Here is a 22,535-nt window from a genome sequence, read left to right as displayed (position 1 = left end):
GGAGGGTAAAAGGCGGACAATAATCTGAGGGCACCACAGCCTGTAGAACCTTTCTCCCAAAAGCCGCTTCTGCAGAAGCAAAAATGTCAAATTTGTAAAATTTTGTAAAAGTATGTAAGGAAGACCAAATAGCCGCTTAACAAATCTGCTCCATAGAGGCCTCATTTATGAAGGCCCAAGACAAAGCCACCGCTCTAGTGGAATGAGCCGTGATCCTCTGAGGAGGCTTATGTCCCACTGTCTCGTAAGCCAAATGGATCAAACTCCTCAGCCAAAAAGACAAAGAAGTAGCAGAAGCCCTCTGACCCCTGCGCTTCCTGGAATACAAAAAAAAAAGAGATGAAGATTGCCTGAAGTCCTTTGTAGCCTGAAGATAAAATTTCAGACCACATCTAGATTATGAAGTAACCACTCCTTCGAAGAAGAAGGGTTAGGACACAGAGAAGGAACAACAATTTCCTGATTGATGTTACGATTGGACACCACCTTGGGGAGAAACCCCAAGCCAGTGCGAAGAACAGCCTTATCCGTATGAAAAAACAGATAAGGAGGCCCATGTTGCAAGGCCGCCAGTTCAGATACTCTGCGAGTCGATGCAATGGCCAACAGGAAGAGAACCTTCCAGGACAGAACCTTAATGTCAAGAATGCATAGGCTCAAACGGAACCTGCTGCAAAACCTTAAGGACCAAGTTTAAGCTCCAGCAGACTGCCTAAAAACAGGCCTGATTCAAGACAGAGCCTGAACAAAGGATTGAATGTCAGGGAGCTCAGCGAGTCTCCTATTCAACAAAACAGATAATGCAGAAATCTGTCCCTTTAAGGAACTAGCGGCAAGGCCCTTCTTTAAACCCTCTTGAAGAAAATACAGAATTCTGGAAACCCTCACCTTGTGCCAAGGGTATCCATGTTCACACTTTCAGAAAGACCTCTCTTGGCTAGGACTAAGCGTTCAATCTCCACGCAGTCAGCCTCAGAGAATCGAGATTTGATGTTGGAAAGGACCTTGTTCCAGCAGATCCCTGCGACAGGGTAACCTCCACAGCAGAGAGGTTGACATCCCCACCAGATCCGCAAACCACGTCCTCCGCAGCCACGAAGGAGTAATCAGAATGGTTAGCGCTCTCTCTTGCTTTATGCATGCCACAATACGAGGTAGAAGTGGTAAGGGAGGAAAAATGTATGCTAGATTGAACCCCCAAGGCACCGCTAATGCATCTATCAGTTTGGGGAAGTTTGCAATTGAGTCTGGACGCCATGAAATCTATCTCTCTTGCTTTATGCATGCCACAATACGAGGTAGAAGTGGTAAGGGAGGAAAAATGTATGCTAGATTGAACCCCCAAGGCACCGCTAATGCATCTATCAGTTTGGGGAAGTTTGCAATTGAGTCTGGACGCCATGAAATCTATCTCCGGCGTCCCCCATCTGAGACAAATCTACGCAAACACCTCGGGGTGAAGAAACCATTCCCCTGGATGGAAAGTTTGCCCGCAGAGGAAGTCCGCTTCCCAGTTGTCCACTCCTGGAATGTGGATCGCCGAAAGTGAGCAGTTGTGGGACTCCGCCCATTCCAGGATCCGGGACACCTCCCTCATCGCTCGAAGTTCCAGGATATTTATCGGTAAAAGGGACTCCATTTCCCTGTGCCATCTTGGCACCCCAAACAGCTCCCCATCCCGCCAGACTCGCGTCCGTGGTCACAACCTCCCAGCACGGTCTCAAGAAGGATGTCCCCATGGACAGTTGTTCCGAGCAGATCCACCAAGAGAGGGAGGTCCGAGCCGGCACATGGATATCAGCTGTGACAGATCTAAATGATCGCCGTTCCACTGCCTCAACATGCATAATTGATCCACCGAGGGCCTCTCTTAGGATCGAAGGGCCAGACAGGTGGACGCAAGCTTTCTGCGTCTTTGATCCATGAGGAAAATCTTCATGGACACAGAGTCTATGATCGTGCCCAGAAACTCCACCCTGGTGCTGGGCACCAGGGAGCTCTTTCCGGAGTTTACCTTCCATCCGTGAGATTGAAGCAATAGGATTAGAGTCCTTGAATGACCTCTGCCAGACTGAAGGACGGCACCTGAACCAGGATGTCGTTCAGATAGGGCACCACCGCAATGCCCCTGGATCTGGCCACTGCAAGCAGAGCCCCGAGAACCTTTGTGAAAACTTTCGGGGCCGTCGCCAGGCCGAAAGGAAGGGCCACAAACTGAAAGTGCTGGTCCAGAAAAGCAAATCTTAGGAACTTGAAGGGGTCCCCCTTCAAGTCTATTGTGGTCATAAACTGCCCCTCTTGAACTAGGGGCAAAATGGACCTGATCGTTTCCATTTTGAACGATGGAATGGACAAAAACTTTTAAAAACATTTTAGATCCAAAATCGGGTGGAACGTGCCCTTCTTTTTTGGAACTACGAACAGATTTGAATAATACCCTAGACCCCTTTCTGCAAGGGGTACTGGTATGATAACACCTAGAGAGAAAAGATCCCTCACACATCCTAGAAAAGCCTGTTTCTTTTCTGGCCTCAATGACAGGTTTGACACGAGGAATCTGCCCCTGGGTGGAAATGACTTGAACCCTATCCTGTAACCCTGGGAGACAACCTCCAGAACCCATGGGGCCTGAACATCCTGCAATCAGGCTTCGGAGAATAGAGATTACCTGCCCCCTACTCAGTCCGTAGACCTGTTGGAGGCCGCCCCTTCATGCCGACTTGGTCTTGGCAGGCTTCTTGTTTTGTTTAGACTTGTTCCAAGACTGAGCAGGTTTCTATGTTCCCTTGGATTGGTCCGCTTTCGCAGCGGGCTACTGACGCTGGGCCCTTTTCTGCACGAAAGGGATGACGACAATAATTTTCCCTTGAAAAGGCAGGGACAGCAACCTCAATTTAGAGGTCATGTCCGCCGACCAGGATTTTAGCCACAAGGCTCTGCACGCTAAAATTGAAAACCCTGACACCTTAGCATTCAGGTGAATAATCTGCAACTGCACCTCTTCGAAAGAGGGCTCACCCTCAATAATTTCACACAGGGAATCACACCAATATGATTAAAGGCCCTACGCTTGCGGTTAGCAGAACGTGGTAAGGAGTGGATCACTTTGGAAACCGCCGTCTGCAGTTGATCCGCAAAATCTGGTGGCCAACAAATCTCTCCCGAAGGAGCAACAGTCGGACCCCGGGGCACTGCATGTGCAATAGGGGACTCAACTCGAGAATGCACCTCATGGGATGGAGAACCCTCAGAGGTGGACGGCTCAGTGGCACTAGACATTCTTTTAGATGTCTCGACCCTCTCAAAGCATGTGGAACATAATTGGGCAGGCTGGTCTACCGGAACCTCACAATAAACACAGGTATGAGACTTTGTTAAAGAGGGAGTACTCTCCAACGTATCAGAATCCTCCATAACTTACGCTTTATTAGAATAAAAGAGAAAATAACAGGCACCGTTATAACCGCCAATGGCCGGGGTGCTCACCACCTCCTATGACCCGAACTGCAGAAACCGATTTGTCTCCTCCGTTGCAGATCAGACCGGAAGTGAAGAAGCCCCACCCGGTCACACAGGAGTCTCACAGGACCGCCCCTGCCTAAAGGAGAAAACGCTCCAAAAAAGGCCATGCAAAAACTCCTGCAGGCCAGAGCCTCATCCTGCACAAGCGCAGCAATGACACAATAAACAATATCGTGTATAAACCCCCCCTGTTCAATAATCCCCCTACCAGGAATATTAACCCATGATTATGTAAAGATAAAAGGCGCCACACTGTGATCCTGTCTTCTATGTCAACATTGTGTATAAAATGAAACAATCTTACCAGAATCCACGCCGTGGAACAGGAACACGGCCCTTCAAATGTGACAGGTCATAGCAGCGCTCCTGACATGGACTTGAGAGAAGAAAGCAGTCTGTGAAGCTTGTCAACACCGATTGCTGTAGGAGCTATTAATGGTTTCACAAAAGAGACTCTCCCTGCATCTCCGGACTCTAACTTTCACCCAAGCCCTCACTGAGGAGCCTTACAGGGCTACTTAAAACTCCAGTCCCATTGTGAAGAGTAATACCCTCAATAAGAGACCTCCAAATCTTTGGCACCTCTCTGCCACCTCCTGTGACGAAAGGCAAAGAATGACTGGGGGATGAGGGGAGTGGGAGAGGTATTTAAGCCTTTGGCTGGGGTGTCTTTGTCTCCTCCTGGTGGCCAGGTTCTTAAATCCCAATAGTAATGAATGAAGCCGTGGACTCTCCTCCCCTTTAGATGGAAAGAGGTTGACTGGTATACTGAGTCCTGAATGAGGAATTAGCCAGCTCGAGGCACTCAGCTCTAGTGATTGTGTGTTCTCAATCCAATTCTGGCTCCCAAAAATCAGATGTAGCTTTCCTCTGATGTCACTCCTATGTCCCTCAATTTGTAGCCAACTATTGTGTATATAAGGCATCAGGTAAGGAGAATGTTCGCTCCGGGGCCTGGAGATTCCCTCTTGTTGGGATGATAGCTGACTCTGGTCATCGCAGGTTGGCCTGGGCTTTCTATCAGAGATGCGCCTAAAGGCAGTAAGAGCTGGCGATCGGTAGAAGTGGCAGCCAATATAGAAATCCACATTCAGAAACTTTTGGCTTGCAAGGCGTTTTGTATTTGTGGAGAAAACCCTCCATTGTTTCTCAGCTGTGAGTTATTCTGCCTCGTTATCATCCCATATGGGATCATTCACTTCTGACATGCACCGTATCAGGCTCAATCTGTGCCATTTGTGTCAGATGAGGGGAGGGATCCAACGTGTATTGCCCGTCTCCCAAGGTCTTGCATGTCCCCTGTGGAGGTATGGAGCTGGGTAGTGGTGTTTGAGTGTCCAGGTTCCCTTCAGTCTGCGCTGTGGCCAAGGGGGATGCCCCCCAACATGCCCCTCCATCCAAGCCCAGACCCATACTGCTGTCATAAATTTTCCAAATGCTTTCAACGGGAGACCGGGATGTCTCATTCTGAGGCCGCACTATAGAGATCAGAGCGGTTAGTTCCCTCTTTAGTTGCTGGAAGTGGTCCTGTAGAAGCCAACCCATCTTTGCCTACCATCTTGCCAGAGCCTCCATATGCACTCAGTGAGATGGATGGAGTTACTAGAGCAGATTAGTCCTTTAAACTAGCCCTTTAATCCAAGTAATTATTCCCTCTTAGAAGTGAAAGAAAGAAGAAGTCTAAGGAATGACTGCATTGCCCCCAGTACGGGAGGGTCGCTGAATCCTTGTGGTGGGCCGCAACCTGAGGTTCTAACGGTCCAGATCTGGATCCGGTGTTCATAAATTCTGCAATTTTGGTAGTAGTCGGGTCAGTGTTTCACTACCTGTTTAGATCTCAATATTATTGTAACAGGAGTTGCCGGATAAGCTTGATAACCGGCGGGTTAGTAAGATCATACACGGAGCTACAGATATTGCGACCTAACATGGCCACTGCCTAGACACGCTCTCACAAACACTTCTTTTAACATAGTACCTTTTAGATAAAACACATTCACTTTTTTAGTAGTGGTTTAAGGTAGTTTGCTTAAATTTTGTGGCCACAACATAATTTTAGGTAATTGTTTGGAGTTATCTTTATATGTTTCATTTGATCTGATTTACATATGTGTTTTTATTTTATTTCATGTGAATTTTTTATCTGTTTATTAAATATTGCAATGTTTTAAATATTTCTTACTTGGAATTGTCTCCCTCTATTATTACATATCCTCCAGCTACCACCAGAGCGCCACTCATATCTTCCTATAGAAAGTAATTGAGTTTGCTGGAAAGGGAAATTTAACTGGGGAGAGCAAAGTTAGCAGGGAACAGGGGGCACACTTCAAAAAATGTATTACTGCAACCAATACAAATCAGATCACCATGTTATCAATATAAAGGGGCCGATTTACTATGCCCTGAATGGGGCCAACTCGCCCTGTTTCCACACATGCCTTCAGGCTCATCGGAAACAGGAGTTAAGAAGCAGCGGCCTTTAACTGGATCTGCTGCCTCTGAGCAGCATACAGCAATCAACCTGACCGAATACGATTGGGTTGATTGACACCCCCTGCTAGTGGCCAATTGGCCGCAAATCTGCAGGGGGCAGCATTGCATAAGCAGTTCACTAGAACTGCTTGCGCAATGCTGAATGCTGACAGCGTATAATGTCCGCATTCAGCGATGTCTGGCGGACATGATACGCTACAGCATAGCATCTTACAATTACTCCTGTTTTTGTATGCATGTGCTTTTTTCTGTCCCCATAGCATCTTACAATTACTCCTGTTTTTGTATGCATGTGCTTTTTTCTGTTTGAGCAATAAATGTTAATTGTATTTGGATACAATCTCACCACCTTTAGTTTGCGTGATAGAACAGCAAGATTTGCAGGGGAAAATGTTTAGAGAATGCGCAGAGACTTTCTGGAGAACTTTAAGCTACGCCCACGGAACACCACTGTTCAGTCCACTAGCAGAGTATGGGAAAATTATCTTATAATAAGGAAAACAATAAGCTCTTTCACAGTGTTTTTTTGCATCTGCTGTTTAGCATTTCAATAAAAATGTCAATTTTGCCAAAAAATATTATTTTGCAGATTTTAATATGATTTAACAATACATTTTTTATTTCAACATTTAATTTATTCATTCCATGCACTTTTTAAATTACATTTTTTTTTTGTGTGATCCCTATTGTAATGTCTGTATCTCCATCACATACTTAAAGGCAGGGAATAGTCTGTCCTCATGGTAAAAAAATATCTCTAGAGAATTCCACCAAGGTCTGCATAGTACTGGTGAAATTTCTTAGAGAATATTTCAAACCCAGAGATATTTAAATAATTAAGCCCTTATTGTTTTTGGAAGCCTGTTGCTATCAGTGATGTGACAAGTCTGTTGATTACATGTCGGGCCTAAGCAGATTACAAAACAGTATTACAAACAAATTACTAATTTGGTAGATCAAAACAGAATGTATTGTGGGACAATTGGGAATGTGTTCTCTATAAACCTCTCTCACAAGACCAGTAAAACCAAATATTTACAGCTAAACAGCTTGTTAATGCTAATTTATAGGCTCTTGTTTCGCTCTATGAGTGTCAGTTGAAGCATATGACAGAAGACACCCTGCTCAGAAGCACTAAAGACGAACACTTGACAGTTTTCTTTTTACATCAGGTTAAATTTTCATTCCATATCCCACTAGAAATGTAATGTCTGCACCTTATAATGCTGTCTATATGTTTGAATATAATAATAATAATAATAATACTGAATCAATATGCGTGACTGTAATCAGGGATATTTTGTTCAAAAGTTTAATATTATTAATCTATATTCACACAGTAACAGACCTCTAACTGTCCCTATTATATATATCATTTTAAGTTTAACTTGTAATATAAGCATAAAAACAAGAGCACAATTAATTTAGCTTGAGCAGTGTTAGTGCTCAAATACACAATTTTGTTGTGCTCCACTTGTAATTTAGGGCCATATTTGTTTCTTTCTTTTCTGGTCTACTTTATCTAGAGTCCCATTTAATTAGTCTTGTCTTAATAGAGAGAGGCCATACTGATATATAACATAGTGGACATATCCTGTAATTTGTAGACATGTACACTGATCAATATTTTTGTTATTTTTATAAAGCTAATAATAATAATACAGTGCCTGGACATTTAAAGAGACAGTCTACACCAGAATTGTTATCGTTTAAAAAGATAGATACTCCCTTTATTACTCATTCCCCAGTTTTGCATAACCAACACAGTTATATTAATACACTTTTTACCTCTGTGATCTTATTGCTTTTGACAGACATGCAGTTTAGCCAATCCGTGCAGACTCCTAAATAACTCCATGGGAGTGAGCACAATGTTATCTATATGACACACATGAACTAGTACTATCTAACTGTGAAAAACTTTCAAAATGCTCTGAGCTAAGAGGTGGTTTTCAACGGTTTAGAAATCAGTTTGAGCCTACCTAGGTTTAGCTTTTCAAAAATACCACCAAGGAAACAAAGCAAATTTAATGATAAAAGTCAATTGGAAAGTTGTTTAAAATGGCATGCCCTATCTGAATCATGAAAGTTTAATTTTGACTAGACTGTCCCTTTAAGAAAGAGTGTCTGATAGTAGTGTATAAGAGTAGACACCCATATGTGTATGTAAGGCGGGAGAGCACCAGAAGATCTTATTAAAGGAACATTAAATACAATAGAATTGCATAATTGATTTTGAATTTAAAACAAGTAGTAGATTTGTTTTTTAAAAATGTAAAAGTAAAATCCATTTTCCTTCCCCTTTTATCATCTGACAGCCATCAGCCAATCACAAAACATGTACATGTATCATGTACGTATATAACTGTGAACTCTTGCACTTGCTCAGTTGAAGCTAGCGCCTTAGAATCTGTGCATTTAAAAAGATTGTGTTTATGTTAAAAGCATGGTAGATGTTCCACTATGTATATATTTGTGATGTGTGCCTTGCAAAAAGGCAGCTAAAATGTTACTGTACTTTTTGGGGGTTAAAAGTAGGGAATCTAGATGTTAGGATAATTTTCATCAACACCTGTGAAAATCACTAATTGCATCAATTAGGCAGATGATTTGATAAACTTGTTTAAATTACAGCAGTATGAAAAAACGTAACGGGAACATGTCTGATTGGAACCCGGGCTTTGAAATCATAAAATTATGTAGTACCATCAATGAATTTTGACTAAATTGCTGCATAGTTTAGAACAGGGCTTGACAAATTTGTTCAAAATCTAGGAGCCAGAAACTTTTGCTCATCCCTATGATTTTATATATATATATATATATACAGGTGGCCCTCGGTTTACAACGGTTCAATTTACACCATTTCAGAATAACAACCTTTTTTTCCAGTCATGTGACTGCTATTGAAAAGCATTGAGAAGCAGTGCATTTCTTAAAATAGCCAGTAGGTGGAGCTGTCCACTTGCATTGCAGCAAAGCCAAGCAAGTTGAAATGAATCAGTTTAACCAGACCTGAACTATCGAGCAGATTTCAAAGGAACAAGATCTTCCTGTCTATAAATCAGTCCAGATTGGAATGCATAGAAAGAACTGTTTGCAGAAAAATGCAAGTGAAGTCTGTGTTGTGTGATTATTTTATTAGGTTAAAATGCTATTTAGCAAATGTTTTTGTTCATTTAACTTAGTTTAATTATATATTCTGTGTTGTGTGATTATGTTATTAAGTTTATAATGCTGTTTAGCATTTAAAGTCTTCATTTCAAAGCATTAAAAATAATGTATTAGGTGTTACTTATGACAATTTTGAGAGGGGCATGGAACCTATCTCCCTCACTTCCCATTGACTTACATTATAAACTGGGTTTCAATTTACAACGGTTTCGATTTACAACCATTCCTTCTGGAACCTAACCCCGGCGTAAACTGAGGGCTACCTGTAATATATATATATATATATACATATATATATATATATATATATATATATATACATACATATATAAAGTCATATGCAAAAGTTTAGGCACCCCTGACAATTTCCATGGTTTCCATTTATAAATAATTGGATGTTTGGATCAGCAATTTCATTTTGATCTATCAAATAACTGAAGGACACAGTAATATTTCAGTAGTGAAATGAGGTTTATTGGATTAACAGAAAATGTGCAATATGCATCAAAACGAAATTAGACAGGTGCATAAATTTGGGCACCCCAACAGAAATAGCGCATCAATATTTAGTAGAGCCTCCTTTAGCAGAAATAACAGCCTCTAGACGCTTCCTATAGCCTGTAATGAGTGTCTGGATTCTGGATGAAGGTATTTTGGACCATTCCTCCTTGCAAAATATCTCCAGTTCAGATAGGTTTGATGGTTGCCAATCATGGACAACCCACTTCAAATCACCCCACAGATATTCAATGATATTCAGGTCTGGGGACTGGAATGGCCCTTCCAGAACATTGTACTTGTTCCTCTGCATAAATGCCAGAGTAGATTTTGAGCAGTGTTTTGGGTTGTTGTCTTGTTGAAATATCCAGCTCCGGCGTAACTTCAACTTTGTGACTGATTCCTCAACATTATTCTCAAGTATCTGCTGATATTGAGTGGAATCCATGCGACCCTCAGCTTTAACAAGATTCCCAGTACCGGCACTGGCCACACAGCCCCACAGCATGATGGAACATCTACCAAATTTTACTGTGGCTAGCAAGTGTTTGTCTTGGAACGCTGTGTTCTTTTGCCGCCATGCATAACGCCCCTTGTTATGACCAAATAACTCAATCTTTGTTTCATCAGTCCACAGCACCTTCTTCCAAAATTAAGCTGGCTTGTCCAAATGTGCATTTGCATACCTCAAGCGACTATGTTTGTGGTGTGTGTGCAGAAAAGGCTTCTTCCGCGTCACTCTCCCATACGCTGAATTGTTGAACGATGCACAGTGAGACCATCTGCAGCAAAATGATGTTGTAGGTCTTTGGTGATGTTGATTCCTCATAGGTGGTAGTTTAGATAAAAAATATAGTGGTGTGAGTGATGAAACTCAAAAATGGGGTGCAAAAATAGGTTGAAAAAAGTTAAAAAATGTGGAAGTAGAAAAATGATGAATAAGGATAAATATCTTCAACCAAGGATAGGAGAGTGAAAAATGTAAAAATTAAAATTAAAATTGGTCCCTGCGCGTGCGTATAATTTAAAGATACCAAAAATACCAATACTGGGAAAAAAAGGAAGAAAAATTATAATGTGGTTAGGCAAAAATGCCAAAGCGCATAGATGCAACTTTAGGACCTGAGTGCTGAAAGTTTATGAATGATAAAATGTATGTGTCTCTCAGAATCCCAATGTTGGGGATTTTGCAGGGTGCTGCAGGGATAGTGCTGCGACCTCAAGTGGAAATCCAGAGTGTCTAGTGGATGATCTGCTCCTAGCTGGATTTATCTGTGAAAGATAATCAATATAGTGTAGTATGCTCAAGTTAAGATTTAGGTGTAGGAATAAGGCTTACCAGATGCTTGGTCAACGCGTTTCGGCCTCTCAAAGGTTGTTTTTTGGCCATTACACACCCATATTGATAATCTCTTTGGGACCAGCTTTTCTACCAGCACACTTAAGCCCCCTTTGGGTGGCGCTCCTATGTCCCCACTATTTATTTATTTTTAAATTATACGCACAGACCAATTTTAATTTGAATTTTTAGTTTTACATTTTTCACTCTCCTATCCTTGTTTGAAGATTTTTATCCTTATTCATCATTTTTCTACTTCCACATTTTTTAACTTTTTTCAACCTATTTTTTCACCCCATTTTTGAGTTTCATCACTCACACCACTATATTTTTTATCTAAACTACCACCTATGCGGGATCATCTATACTATAATATTATTGGATTCTACTTAATCACACATCTTGGAAATTCTACACCAAACGGTTTACTCACCCTGGGATTATAAACTACACTCAACTGATAAACATTAGGTGACTTTTCACAGCACTACTGCTGAGACCCCACAGGGTGCTCAGTGCTGCTTTTCAGAACTAAGAAGGTGGTGTAGTGCTGCTTTAGTAGTATTCTCTCTCCTTATACTAAGCATTGTCAACTGTCATCACTTACCAGCTATTTTGTATGTAAACATAACATTGCTGATATACATGGATCCATGTTAATGTAACTGTTTGAATATTCCATATATGTGCAAGAGCACATTTTTTTATTGTTTTAGACTGTTTTAATTACCAATGTTTTAATTGTCAAAATTTTAAATTGTCTACTAACTGTTATCTAATAAATACATCAATACATTTATTACACAATATTGATTTTCACATCCTAGCCCACACCAAGGTGAGGCGCTCGGGCTATATCCATTTAATTTTTAATTTCTTAGTTGATAGCTAGAGGTCAACACAGCCAGAGCATATAGAACTAGGCGCTAGGTATACAATCCTTTTTCTTAAAAAGAACTGTGCCTGTGGTCTTCCATGTCCTTACTATATTCCTCAAAGTGGACACTGACAGCTTAAATCTCTGTGATAGCTTTTTGTAGCCTTCCCCTAAACCATAATGTTGAACAATGTTTGTTTTCAGGTAATTTGAGAGTTGTTTTGAGGCCCCCATGTTGCCACTCTTTAGAGGAGAGTCAAAGAGAACAACAACTTGCAATTGGCCACCTTAAATACCTTTTCTCATGATTGGATGTACCTGTCTATGAAGTTCAAGGCTTAATGTGCTCACCAAACCAATTGTGTGTTCCAATTAATCAGTGCTAGGTCGTTATAGGTATTCAAATCAACAAAATGACAAGGGTGCCCAAATATATGCACCTGTCTAATTTCGTTTTGATGCATATTGCAAATTTTTTGATAATCCAATAAAGCTCATTTCACTACTGAAATATTACTGTGTCCTTCAGTTATTTGATAGATCAAAATGAAATTGCTGATCCAAACACCCAATTATTTATAAATGAAAATCATGGAAATTGTCAGGTAACCCTTTGAACGAACTTACCTTGATGATACATAAGTTTCAAGTTAAAAAAGTTGGAATACTTTGATTGGCATATTTACATACACTTGTTTCACCTTGTATAGTATATTATGCTTTAGTACTTTTGTGCTTAGACTTTCTTAGATTTCTCAAAATCCTTTAATTGTCTCTTTTTCTTTTTGCATATATTTCTTATTTGAGGGTCTGTACCATATTTCAGGAATTGGAATTGTATTTATATTCCAATCCATTGTTTATATTTATCAAGTCCTCTCTCCTATTACTTGATTATATATAAATATATATATATATATATATAAAAATATATATATATATATCCAACCAGAGTGATGAATCCCATGGACGATATCCGTGTTCCCAGAAACCTCACAAAGCAGGCACAACAGGATTTTGAATCTGTTTAATGGTACAAGGTGAACCAAACGTTTCAGCCCTCACAGGAGCCTTTTTCAATGGTAGCCAAAGCCAAAACGGACATAACAAACAGAACCGGCACCCACATATAAATACCCACCTCCCCCAAAGTGTTAACCAATCAGCCAGCCCAAGCGGCACACACCCACACACAACACAAGGCAACACCGCAGCCGTGATAGAACAATCACTAAACGTCAATGACGTAGGCACGCAAACTCCGCCTTCAGTGATTTCAGAGATGCCGGTTGGCTAGGGAATCAAAACACACGGTCATGTGTTTACACACCACGTGAAGGATGTGGGCAGTGCCACCCGCGGCAGGTTGACAAGACAAAAACAAAGGTGTCAAACGTGACATCGTGCACATAAACATATATAATATAGACACAAAGCGGGAACATAATTGCTAGGTAACATCATAAATTCTATCACACATGATAATGTAGGCCAGCGGTCAAAACCATCTATACCCAACGGTATCAAGGTGATGACACACAGGCACCCAGGGGAAACAACCCCATCAATAAATACATCATGTGGACCCCCAGCAGGGGGGTATGTGGGCACATCATGCCAACAGAGATTAGAAAGAGGCTTTTAAGGGGACGACGCCCTACAGGCCCAGAGTTATCTGGCCTTATAACAACATCCATAGTCAATGTTAGAGTTTAAACCTCGAGGGGTAACCATGTCAAGGTTAAATATCCAGCGGGCCTCCATCCGTAGAAGTGTCAAGCCTCTGTCACCACCCCATTTAGGGCGTGGTACATGGTCAATAAGTATTGTACGTAGGGAAGAGATGGGATGTCCAGCAGTTAAAAAATGCCATGCTACAGGCTGGTCAGAACGTCTTTTGTCCAGTGCCTGGCGGATAGCTGACTTGTGGTTGGCAAATTGTTCCCTGAAGGATGTCACCGTCTTGCCAATATAGTACATGGAGCATGGACAGATGATGGTATAATTGCCACATCTATAACATCCAAGTTTGCCCTTAGGCAACCACCCCTGTTTTTGGATGTTATAGATGTGGCAATTGTGTGACATGCAACAGTCTCATTACGGGTAATTCATTTCAACACCCGCATACCAATAAACGGTTCAAGATCAGACACAGGTTGACATGCACTTCTGAATTTGTCATTTATGCCATCATCTGTCCATGCTCCATGTACTATATTGGCAAGACGGTGACATCCTTCAGGGAACGATTTGCCAACAACAAGTCAGCTATCCGCCAGGCACTGGACAAAGGACGTTCTGACCAGCCTGTAGCATGGCATTTTTTAAACGGGGTGGTGACAGAGGCTTGATACTTCTACGGATGGAGGCCCGCTGGATATTGACTATGGATGTTGTTATAAGGCCAGATAACTCTGGGCCTGTAGGGAGTCGTCCCCTTAAAAGCCTCTTTCTATTCTCTGTTGGCATGATGTGCCCACATACCCCCCTGCTGGGGTTCCACACATTGTATTTATTGATGGGGTTGTTTCCCCTGGGTGCCTGTGTGTCATCACCTTGATACCATTGGGTATAGATGGTTTTGACCGCTGGCCTACATTATCATGTGTGATAGAATTTATATTGTTACCTAGCAATTATGTTCCCACTTTGTATCTATATTACTGTATATATGTTTATGTACACGATGTCACGTTTGACACCTTTGTTTTTGTCTTGTCAGCCTGCCGCGGGTGGCCCGCCCACATCTTTTGCGTGGTGTGTAAACACATGGTCGTGTGTTTTGATTCCCTAGCCAACCGGCATCTCTGAAATCACTGAGGGCGGAGTTTGCGTGCCTACGTCATTGACGTTTAGTAATTGTTCTATCACGGCTGCGGTGTTGCCTTGCGTTGTGTGTGGGTGGGTGCCGCTTGGGCTGGCTGATTTGTTAACACTTTGGAGGAGGTGGGTATTTATATGTGGGGGTCGGTTCTGTTCGTTATGTCCGTTTTGGCTTTGGCTACCATTGAAAAAGGCTCCTGTGAGGGCCGAAACGTTTGGTTCACCTTGTACCATTAAACGGATTCAAAATCCTGTTGTGCCTGCTTTGTGAGGTTTCTGGGAACACGGATATCGTCCGTTGGATTCATCACTCTGGTTAGATGTGCATTTGTTTGGTAGTGCACCAGGTGGTTGCTATATTGGAGTGTGCCGTTTCCACACCGAACTCTCTCTCTCTCTCTCTCTCTCTCTCTATATATATATATATATATACAGGGAGTGCAGAATTATTAGGCAAATGAGTATTTTGACCACATCATCCTCTTTATGCATGTTGTCTTACTCCAAGCTGTATAGGCTCGAAAGCCTACTACCAATTAAGCATATTAGGTGATGTGCATCTCTGTAATGAGAAGGGGTGTGGTCTAATGACATCAACACCCTATATCAGGTGTGCATAATTATTAGGCAACTTCCTTTCCTTTGGCAAAATGGGTCAAAAGAAGGACTTGACAGGCTCAGAAAAGTCAAAAATAGTGAGATATCTTGCAGAGGGATGCAGCACTCTTAAAATTGCAAAGCTTCTGAAGCGTGATCATCGAACAATCAAGCGTTTCATTCAAAATAGTCAACAGGGTCGCAAGAAGCGTGTGGAAAAATCAAGGTGCAAAATAACTGCCCATGAACTGAGAAAAGTCAAGCGTGCAGCTGCCAAGATGCCACTTGCCACCAGTTTGGCCATATTTCAGAGCTGAAACATCACTGGAGTGCCCAAAAGCACAAGGTGTGCAATACTCAGAGACATGGCCAAGGTAAGAAAGGCTGAAAGACGACCACCACTGAACAAGACACACAAGCTGAAACGTCAAGACTGGGCCAAGAAATATCTCAAGACTGATTTTTCTAAGGTTTTATGGACTGATGAAATGAGAGTGAGTCTTGATGGGCCAGATGGATGGGCCTGTGGCTGGATTGGTAAAGGGCAGAGAGCTCCAGTCCGACTTAGACGCCAGCAAGGTGGAGGTGGAGTACTGGTTTGGGCTGGTATCATCAAAGATGAGCTTGTGGGGCCTTTTCGGGTTGAGGATGGAGTCAAGCTCAACTCCCAGTCCTACTGCCAGTTTCTGGAAGACACCTTCTTTAAGCAGTGGTACAGGAAGAAGTCTGAATCCTTCAAGAAAAACATGATTTTCATGCAGGACAATGCTCCATCACACACGTCCAAGTACTCCACAGCGTGGCTGGCAAGAAAGGGTATAAAAGAAGAAAATCTAATGACATGGCCTCCTTGTTCACCTGATCTGAACCCCATTGAGAACCTGTGGTCCATCATCAAATGTGAGATTTACAAGGAGGGTAACAGTACACCGCTCTGAACAGTGTCTGGGAGGCTGTGGTTGCTGCTGCACTCAATGTTGATGGTGAACAGATCAAAACACTGACAGAATCCATGGATGGCAGGCTTTTGAGTGTCCTTGCAAAGAAAGGTGGCTATATTGGTCACTGATTTGTTTTTGTTTTGTTTTTGAATGTCAGAAATGTATATTTGTGAGTGTTGAGATGTTATATTGGTTTCACTGGTAAAAATAAATAATTGAAATGGGTATATATTTGTTTTTTTATAAGTTGCCTAATAATTATGCACAGTAATAGTCACCTGCACACACAGATATCCCCCTAAAATAGCTAAAACTAAAAACAAACTAAAAACTACTTCCAAAAATATTCAGCTTTGATATTAATGAGTTTTTTGGGTTCATTGAGAACATGGTTGTTGTTCAATAATAAAATTAATCCTCAAAAATACAACTTGCCTAATAATTCTGCACTCCCTGTATATATATATATATATATATATATATATATATATATAGGTGTGGCTTGTAACTGCATGGGGCGCCCATGGGTGTCTTGGGACTCTAAACAATGGCGTCATGGCTTAAGTTTAAGGCACCAGTGGCGGCTTGGTATGTCGAGCCCTGTAGATATGTGTGTACAAATTGTATATACAAACGTATATACATATACATTGGAATTGTATTTATATTCCAATCCATTGTTTATATTTATCATGTCCTCTCTCCTATTACTTGATACATTTGTTGAGCCCTGTAGATATGTGTGTGTACACAAATTGTACATAAAAACGTAACATACATACATATACATAATATTAAAAAAATCAATAAAAGTTGGATTTGTATTTCACAGCTACAAGGCCTAGAAAGGATCCAGCCTCACTTGGGGGCAGTGTGGGTCACCCATAGATGTCTTGGGCAATAATCCAGGACACCAGTGGCTCCCTGGCACCTGGGTTTATCATCCCTGCTTAAGAATAATATACACAGCAAATAAACAGGTTTTCAGGGGCTAAGTGACCCATAATATTCCATTGACTGGCCTGAAGAAGAGTTTTTTTTACTGTAAAACTGTATAGATTGGTTTTATTAGCTTTTTTTTTTTACCTCTTCTTTTAGTTATTTTCTCTTATTCTGCAGATCTAACGGTTCATAGTTTTCTCCAACCGCAAATACAACAGGGAGAGAAAAATGTATTGTATTGTTGGGTAGAGCTATAGAATCTTCTTGTAGAACTAACATATAACTAAAGAGCATATCCATTTATTGATTTAAACTGCTATAACATTTGTAACCTGAATGGTACTTAACCATAAAAAACGCAATAGAACTACATTCCCAGTATTACATTTTTTTTCCATACGTTAGTTCTAAATCTCAGTGGGGGTCTCTTAAGTGCAAGAAGATGGAACATGTGAACTATGTATGGAACTCTGGGATTTAAAAACATTAACGCGACTGAAACTCAGAAAGACTTCTTGGGTTTTATGTCACTGCACAATATATTTCTGTTTTCTTTCCTATATTTATAGTCTACCTGTTTTTACTCTGATATCAGGACATATAATACAGAGTTGAGTATTATAAATATTAGCTGTTTTACATAGCACTAAATATAGGGTAACCATATTGCCGCTTTAAAAATGGACACATGAAAAATACATATGTCAGGTCTTTTTTCAAGGCTGTTTAAAGAAATGATCTGTATAAGAACCCTGACATATGTATTTTTAATATGTGTCCCTTTTTAAAACGGCAATATGGTCACCCTAACTAAATAGTACATTTAACTGATTGTTTATACTGAGATTGTAAAAAAAATGCAAAAATTTTCTTGTGTATTATCAGGGAAATACAGAATGTAAACAATTAAGCAAAAAAGAAGTTATTTAAATAACGTTAGTGTTTAACACCAATATCCAGTTACTACTTGTATGACAATGAGGAGCCGCTTAGCTCATTTTAAATCTGTAATCTTCTTATCTCTATTTAATACAAAGAAAAAATCGTATCTGTTATTTTACCTTGTTTGTTATATCCAAACAACCAAGAGGCCATGAGAGCATACAGTGGGCAGAAAATCTGTGTTGTAATATTAAACAAAGATGAAAGGGTTTCTTCATACACATTAGTGCATGGGACCTCTCTCTTCCCTGAGAGCCAATAAGGAAACTGTGTCATGTTAGACTCTACCTACAGATTGAAAAACTACCCAGGTTAAGCAAAATGGAGTTCCCACTGACTTCAGTCCTCTAGAAACTAATTATGAACTTTTTTGGAATATTCTCACAAATGTTATGTACTAATTATAAGCAACATTAATGATGGTGGCTTCTGATAGAACTGCTATATTAAGTTTGTGACATCGTAATCACCAGACAGCAGAGTTCATTGAACTTTTACATTTTTAAATGTTTTAAAAGTCCAACAAGTATGCCCATGTTTCATCCTAAAGCTTAAAGGGACACTGAACCCACATTTTTTCTTTCGTGATTCAGATAGAGCATGCAATTTTAAGCAACTTTCTAATTTACTCCTATTATCAAATTTTCTTCATTCTCTTGCTATCCAGCACTCTGGACAGCACTTTTTTTTATTGGTGGATGAATTTAACCACCAATCAGCAAGGACAACCCAGGTTGTTCACCAAAAATGGGCCGGCATCTAAACTTACATTCTTGCATTTCAAATAAAGATACCAAGAGAATGAAGAAAATTTGATAATAGGAGTAAATTAGAAAGTTGCTTAGAATTTCATGCTCTAACTGAATCACGGAAGAAAATTTATGGGTTCAGTGTCCCTTTAAGTTTACTCCATTTGTAGGATAGACTTATATACTGTATATACCATGTATTCTTGAATTACAGTCTATATCCTTACCACCTCTAATGGAAGTCAATTCCATGAATCAACCACTCTCTCTGTAAAGAAGTGTTCCTGAACCTACTACCATTCAGCTTGAGATCATGACCCCTTGTCCTGAAGTTGCTCTTTTTAAAGAAAACCTTTTTCATCCTCAGCTTTATTAAACCACTAAAGGTTTCTACCATATCACCTCTCTCTGTATTCAATTCTAAAGTATTTTAGAGCACTACAAAGGTAATCAGGTCAACTAGTATATTTTTTTGTGTAAAAGCGTTAAATAATACGTTTATTAACTCAAAAAGACTTTATAGAATAGAGAATAGATAACAAATACGTTGTGAAAATAAAACAACTTTGGGCTAGGTTATGAGTGGAGCACTAACTATTGTGCACAAGTGATAAGGGTATATCGCTGCTCTTTGCGTGCGTTGGAAGTAGCATATGAAAACTTAGTATAATTTCTATTAATTCTTTAAAATGTTATATGTAACATTTCAATAACGCGCCTTAAGTTTTCATGTGCGCTAACCCAGCCACGTTAAATTCAAAATTGCAAAACACAATGCGCAAAACGCATATTTTACATTCTTATATTCTTCACAAAATAATGTACTTTTTATTATTAAATATATAATTATATATATATACATATATATATATATATATATATATATATATATATATATATATATATATATGATACTGTTCATGTAAAATACATATCTATACTTATATATCTATACGAATAGAAACATAAGTATAGGTATATATACATAGAAATATGTATTTAAGAATAAAAATTACATATTCTGCTATGTGAAGAACATTGGAATGTGAAATATTAATAATTCATGTAATTCATCTCTTGAATATATGCGGTTGGGTAAGCGCGCAAGTATGGGTGTTAGGCTTTTCTTGCAGTTTTAACGTGGCAGGGATAGGTACAGACAAAGGCTATGGCGGACATTTTCCAAAGTACAGACCTTAGTGAAGGACACCAATGTACATTTGAAATAAAAAACATTATTTTATAGTGCTTGGTTTTATTATACTGATGCAGATACCACTGATCCTATAACCAGCCCTCCCCTGGCTATACCCGCAAGATATCGCTGAATGCGGAGAGCAATACGCTCTCCGCATTTAACATTGCACCAGCAGCTCACAAGAGCTGCTGGTGCAACGCCGCCCCCTGCAGACTCGCGGCCAATGGGCTGGCAGCAGGGAGCTGTCAATCAACCCGATCGTGCTCAGAGCAGACGGACAGGGTTATGGAGCACTGGTCTTTGTGACCGCTGCTTCATAACTGCTGTTTCTGGTGAGTCTGAAGACTCGCCAGAAACACGGCCCGTCAAGCTCCTTTCGGAGCTTGATAGATAGGCCCCTATGTCTTTATATAGTGCTGAGTGTTATTATACTGATGCAGATACCACTGATCCTATAACCAGCCCTCCTCTGGCTATACCAATGTGCCAGTGTCACTACTGTGTCATTATATAGTGCTGGGTGTTACTATACTGATGCAGATACCACTGATCCCATAACCAGCCCTCCTCTGGCTATACCCATGTGCCAGTGTCACTACTGTGTCATTATATAGTGCTGGGTATTATTATACTGATGCAGATACCACTGATCCTATAACCAGCCCTCCTCTGGCTATACCAATGTGCCAGTGTCACTACTGTGTCATTATATAGTGCTGGGTGTTACTATACTGATGCAGATACCACTGATCCTATAACCAGCCCTCCTCTGGCTATACCCATGTGCCAGTGTCACTACTGTGTCTTTGTATAGTACTGGGTGTTATTATACTGATGCAGATACCACTGACACTATAACCAGCCCTCCTCTGGCTATACGCATGTGCCAGTGTCACTACTGTGTCATTATATAGAGCTGGGTGTTATTATACTGATGCAGATACCACTGATCCTATAACCAGCCCTCCTCTGGCTATACCCATGTGCCAGTGTCACTACTGTGTCATTATATAGTACTGGGTGTTATTATACTGATGCAGATACCACTGATCCTATTACCAGCCCTCCTCTGGCTATACCCATGTGCCAGTGTCTCTACTGTGTCATTATATAGCGCTGGGTGTTATTATACTGATGCAGATACCACTGACCCTATAACCAGCCCTTGTCTGGCTATACGCATTTGCCAGTGTCACTACTGTGTCTTTGTATAGAGCTGGGTGTTATTATACAGATGCAGATACACATCCAGTATTTCACTCAGGCTTTATTTATTCCATAACATATCACCCAATATCGCTAGCAGTCTCTTGACAAGCCCCTAACTTTATTCACACTACATATTTTTTTATTCCTTTTATTTAATCAGAAAGAAAAGATATACTAAGGTTGTGGCGGACACTGCAAGGGCTAGTCACGGACACCAGTGTGCGTGTATGGACACCTTCCCTATCCCTGTAACGTGGTCATGATAATTTTTTTGCGCGCGTTGGGTTTACACCTGTGCCAAAACTTTTTACTTTTATTTTGTAATACGAGCACAACCCAACTTGCGCAAAAATTAACGCTTGAGCAGGAGCACCAATTTGTGCTCCTCTCATAATTTAGCCCTTTATGAGGTAATTCTCTCCCTTTTTTCAACCCAATATATTTTTCTTTTCTATTCAGGTTCCTCAACAAAAACAAAAAAGGAGATGATTTACCTGACAGGGTAAAACTGATGAGTCTGCGGCTTCCTTGCCCCTGTGCTGTTTCTTCATGGTTGATGTTTTTGAATACCTGCAAGAGAAGACGGTTTAGCAATAGTGTCATTGACCCAACTTGCATTGTTATTGTTATTCCTGAAACCTCAATCCCTAGGGATCAATTCCATATTTCCATTATCTTGTCATTGGTCAGAACAAGAATTTAAAAGGCTACTGCTTTTACTAGAAAAAAAAAATCAGACATGGCTACTTTACTGAGAAGCAGTTCTCCTAAATTTGTGCTCAAGCAAGATTCTTGGTTAAATATTCACCAACGCTACAAGGTCCTTCATGGTATTCTTAAGAGGGAAATTTTACCTTGACCGCTGAGTGTCTTATCTTTTTGAATACTCTTCACTTTTGGACGTGAAGGAATGACACATACGTTGCATTATAGTGTTTATAAATTAGCACTTTAAAGATATAAATATTGAAATAAAATACACATTAAAAATTGTATTATTAAGACACACAACATTTATATTAAAAGTACACATGAAAATTCAATTTTAAATAAGATGTCTATCTGCAACTGAAAGATAGTGTAGAGCCCAATAGGCAAGGATCAACATAAGGTTTAAGACCTAGAGGTTAGTGAGAGGGTAAAGGCTTGCAACACGGTGGAAAGAATGGGGAGGTCTTACCTGGGGTTATAGGCAGATTTCAATAGATCTCTGACCTTTTCTGCTCTG

At 40.4% G+C, this 22,535-nt stretch overlaps 1 protein-coding gene across 1 annotated transcript in view; it reads right to left on the bottom strand.

The window, feature by feature from the left end:
- HECW1 (HECT, C2 and WW domain containing E3 ubiquitin protein ligase 1) overlaps window positions 1-22,535 on the bottom strand; it is a 416,305-nt gene that overhangs the window by 171,843 nt on the left and 221,927 nt on the right. The window contains exon 4 of the mRNA XM_053714546.1: window positions 21,802-21,877. Within this exon, the coding sequence (XP_053570521.1) occupies window positions 21,802-21,877 (76 nt within the window). The remainder of the gene's footprint in view (window positions 1-21,801; window positions 21,878-22,535) is intronic.

The sequence above is a fragment of the Bombina bombina genome, chromosome 5 (genome assembly GCF_027579735.1).
Source record: "Bombina bombina isolate aBomBom1 chromosome 5, aBomBom1.pri, whole genome shotgun sequence".
Classification (NCBI taxonomy): Eukaryota; Metazoa; Chordata; class Amphibia; order Anura; family Bombinatoridae; genus Bombina; species Bombina bombina.
This window is presented reverse-complemented; position numbering and strand designations above follow the sequence as displayed.